The 5,000-nt window shown below is 51.4% G+C and overlaps 1 protein-coding gene across 1 annotated transcript in view; it reads left to right on the plus strand.

Moving 5' to 3' along the window:
- psmg1 (proteasome (prosome, macropain) assembly chaperone 1) overlaps positions 1-5,000 on the plus strand; it is a 14,635-nt gene that overhangs the window by 3,986 nt on the left and 5,649 nt on the right. The window contains exons 4-5 of the mRNA XM_079803755.1: positions 4,712-4,774; positions 4,916-5,000. The exon at positions 4,916-5,000 is cut by the window's right edge and continues 114 nt beyond it. Coding sequence (XP_079659881.1) covers positions 4,712-4,774; positions 4,916-5,000 — 148 coding nt within the window. The remainder of the gene's footprint in view (positions 1-4,711; positions 4,775-4,915) is intronic.

Consider the following 5,000-nt stretch of genomic DNA (forward strand, 5'->3'; position numbering starts at 1 on the left):
TCACCGACTCACTCACTGACAGACTCACTGACAGACTCACTCACCGACAGACTCACCGACAGACTCACTGACAGACTCACTCACCGACAGACTCACTCACCGACAGACTCACTCACTCACTGACAGACTCACCGACTCACTCACTGACAGACTCACCGACTCACTCACCGACTCACTCACCGACAGACTCACTGACAGACTCACCGACTCACTCACCGACAGACTCACTCACTGACAGACTCACTGACAGACTCACCGACAGACTCGCCGACAGACTCGCCGACAGACTCACCGACAGACTCACCGACAGACTCACCGACAGACTCACCGACAGACTCACCGACAGACTCACCGACAGACTCACCGACAGACTCACCGACAGACTCACTCACCGACAGACACACTGACAGACTCACTCACCGACAGACTCACTGACAGACGCACTGACAGACTCACCGACTCACTCACCGACAGACTCACTGACAGACTCACCGACAGACTCACCGACAGACTCACCGACTCACTCACTGACAGACTCACTGACAGACTCACTCACCGACATACTCACCGACAGACTCACTGACAGACTCACTCACTGACAGACTCACTCACCGACAGACTCACTCACCGACAGACTCACCGACAGACTCACTGACAGACTCACTGACACTCACTCACGACAGACTCACTGACAGACTCACCGACAGACTCACTCACCGACAGACTCACTCACCGACAGACTCACCGACAGACTCACCGACAGACTCACTCACCGACAGACTCACCGACTCACTCACCGACTCACTCACCGACAGACTCACCGACAGACTCACCGACTCACTCACCGACAGACTCACCGACTCACTCACTGACAGACTCACCGACTCACTCACCGACAGACTCACCGACTCACTCACTGACAGACTCACTCACCGACAGACTCACCGACAGACTCACCGACAGACTCACCGACAGACTCACCGACAGACTCACCGACAGACTCACCGACTCACTAACCGACAGACTCACTCACTGACAGACTCACTGACAGACTCACCGACTCACTCACTGACAGACTCACTGACAGACTCACTGACAGACTCACTCACTGACAGACTCACTCACTGACAGACTCACTCACTGACAGACTCACTCACTGACAGACTCACTGACAGACTCACTGACAGACTCACTGACAGACTCACCGACTCACTCACCGACTCACTCACCGACTTACTCACCGACAGACTCACTCACAGACTCACTCACTGACAGACTCACTCACCGACTCACTCACTGACAGACTCACTGACACTCACCGACTCACTCACTGACAGACTCACTGACAGACTCACTCACCGACAGACTCACCGACAGACTCACTGACAGACTCACTCACCGACAGACTCACTCACCGACAGACTCACTCACCGACAGACTCACTCACCGACAGACTCACTGACAGACTCACTCACCAACTCACTCACTGACAGACTCACTGACAGACTCACTCACCGACTCACTCACTGACAGACTCACTCACTGACAGACTCACTGACAGACTCACTGATTCACTCACCGACAGACTCACTCACTGACTCACTCACCGACAGACTCACTCACCGACTCACTGACAGACTCACTGACAGACTCACTAACAGACTCACTCACCGACTCACTCACCGACTCACTCACTGACAGACTCACTCACCGACAGACTCACCGACAGACTCACTGACAGACTCACTCACCGACTCACTCACTCACCGACTCACTCACCGACTCACTCACTGACAGACTCACTGACAGACTCACTGACAGACTCACTGACAGACTCACTGACAGACTCACTCACTGACAGACTCACTCACTCACTCACTGACAGACTCATTCACTGACTCACTCACTCACTGACAGACTCACTCACTGACTCACTCACTCACTCACTGACAGACTCACTGACAGACTCACTCACCGACTCACTCACTGACAGACTCACTCACCGACTCACTCACCGACAGACTCACTCACTGACAGACTCACTGACAGACTCACTCACCGATTCACTCACTGACAGACTCACTCACCGACTCACTCACTGACAGACTCACTCACCGATTCACTCACTGACAGACTCACTCACCGACTCACTCACCGACAGACTCACTCACTGACAGACTCACTGACAGACTCACTCACCGATTCACTCACTGACAGACTCACTCACTGACTCACTCACTGACAGACTCACTCACCGACAGACTCACTGACAGACTCACTCACTCTCACTGACAGACTCACTCACTGACAGACTCACTGACAGACTCACTGACAGACTCACTCACTGGCAGACTCACTCACCGACTCACTCACTGACAGACTCACTCACTGACAGACTCACTGACAGACTCACTGACAGACTCACTGACAGACTCACTGACAGACTCACTGACAGACTCACTCACTGACAGACTCACTGACAGACTCACTCACTGGCAGACTCACTCACCGACTCACTCACTGACAGACTCACTCACTGACTCACTCACTGACAGACTCACTCACTGACAGACTCACTCACTGACAGACTCACAGACTCACTCACCGACTCACTCACCGACACAGACTCACTGACACACACACAGACTCACTGACACACAGACTCACTGACACACATACTCACTGACACACATACTCACTGACACAGACTCACTGACACACAGACTCACTGATACACACAGACTCACTGACACACAGACTCACTGATACACACAGACTCACTGACACACAGACTCACTGATACACACAGACTCACTGATACACACAGACTCACTGACACACACAGACTCACTGACACACAGACTCACTGATACACACAGACTCACTGACACACACAGACTCACTGACACACACAGACTCACTGATACACACAGACTCACTGACACACACAGACTCACTGACACACACAGGCTCACTGACAGACTCACTGATACACAGACTCACTGATACACACAGACTCACTGACACACACAGACTCACTGACACACACAGGCTCACTGACAGACTCACTGATACACACAGACTCACTGACACACACAGACTCACTGATACACACAGACTCACTGACACACACAGACTCACTGATACACACAGACTCACTGACACACACAGGCTCACTGACAGACTCACTGACACACACAGGCTCACTGACAGACTCACTGACACACACAGACTCACTGACACACAGGCTCACTGATACACACAGACTCACTGACACACACAGACTCACAGACTCACTGACACACACAGACTCACAGACACACAGACTCACTGACACACACAGACTCACTGAGAGACTCACAGATGCACAGACACACACAGACTCAATGACAGATTCATAGACTTACAGACAGACTCACTGACACACACAGACTCACTGACACACACAGACTCAGACACACACAAACATACTCACTGACACACACACCCAGACTCACTGACACACCCAGACTCACTGACACACACAGACTCACTGACACACACAGACTCACTGACACACACAGACTCAGACACACACACACACACACACACACACACACACACACACACACACACACACACACACAGACTCACTGACACACACACACACACACACACACACACACACACACACACAGACTCAGACACACACACACACTCACACACACACACACACACACACACACACAGACTCACTGACACACATACTCACTGACACACACAGACTCAGACACACACACACACACACACACACACACACACACACACTCACTGACACACATACTCACACACACACACACACACACACACACACACACACACACACACACTCACTGACACACACACACACACACACACACACACACACACACACACACACACACACTCACTGACACACACAGACTCACTGACACACACAGACTCAGACACACACACACACACACACACACACACAGACTCACTGACACACACAGACTCACTGACACACACACACAGACTCAGACACACACACACACACACACACACACACACACTCACTGACACACACACACACACACACACACACACACACAGACTCACTGACACACACAGACTCACTGACACACACAGACTCACTGACACACACACACACACTCACTGACACACACAGACTCACTGACACACACACACACACACACACACACACACACACACACACACACACAGACTCACTGACACACAGACTCACTGATATACACAGACTCATTGACACACACAGACTCAGACACACACACACACATACTCACTGACACACACACACACACACACACACACACACACACACACAGACTCATTGACACACACAGACTCAGACACACACACATACTCACTGACACACACACACACTCACTGACACACACAGACTCATTGACACACACAGACTCAGACACACACACATACTCACTGACACACATACACACACACACACACACACACACACACACACACACACACACACACACACACACACACAGACTCACTGACACACACAGACTCACTGACACACACAGATTCACTGACACACACACAGATTCACTGACACACACACAGACTCACTGACACACACACAGACTCACTGACACACACACAGACTCACTGATCTCATGATGAAAGCTGTAATGTGTGTGTGCAGGTGCTGATATGCCAGTGCTCCTGTTACGTCGCTGAAGACCAGCTGTTCCAGTGGACGGAGAAGGTGAAGCGCTAACACACACACACACACAGCTCTGTACTTCTGTTAGAACATGCCACTCATGTGTTTGTGTGTGTGTTTGTGTTTGGTGTGTGTGTGTGTGTGTGTGTGTGTGTGTGTGTGTGTGTGTGTGTGTGTGTGCAGGTGTTGGGCTGCGTTCAGACGAGAGGTGTGCGTGTGACAGTGCTCTCCGACTGCTCTGCGGCCGAATATAAATCCTCAGACTACC

Source organism: Gobio gobio (genome assembly GCF_949357685.1).
Source record: "Gobio gobio genome assembly, chromosome: 22".
NCBI lineage: Eukaryota > Metazoa > Chordata > Actinopteri > Cypriniformes > Gobionidae > Gobio > Gobio gobio.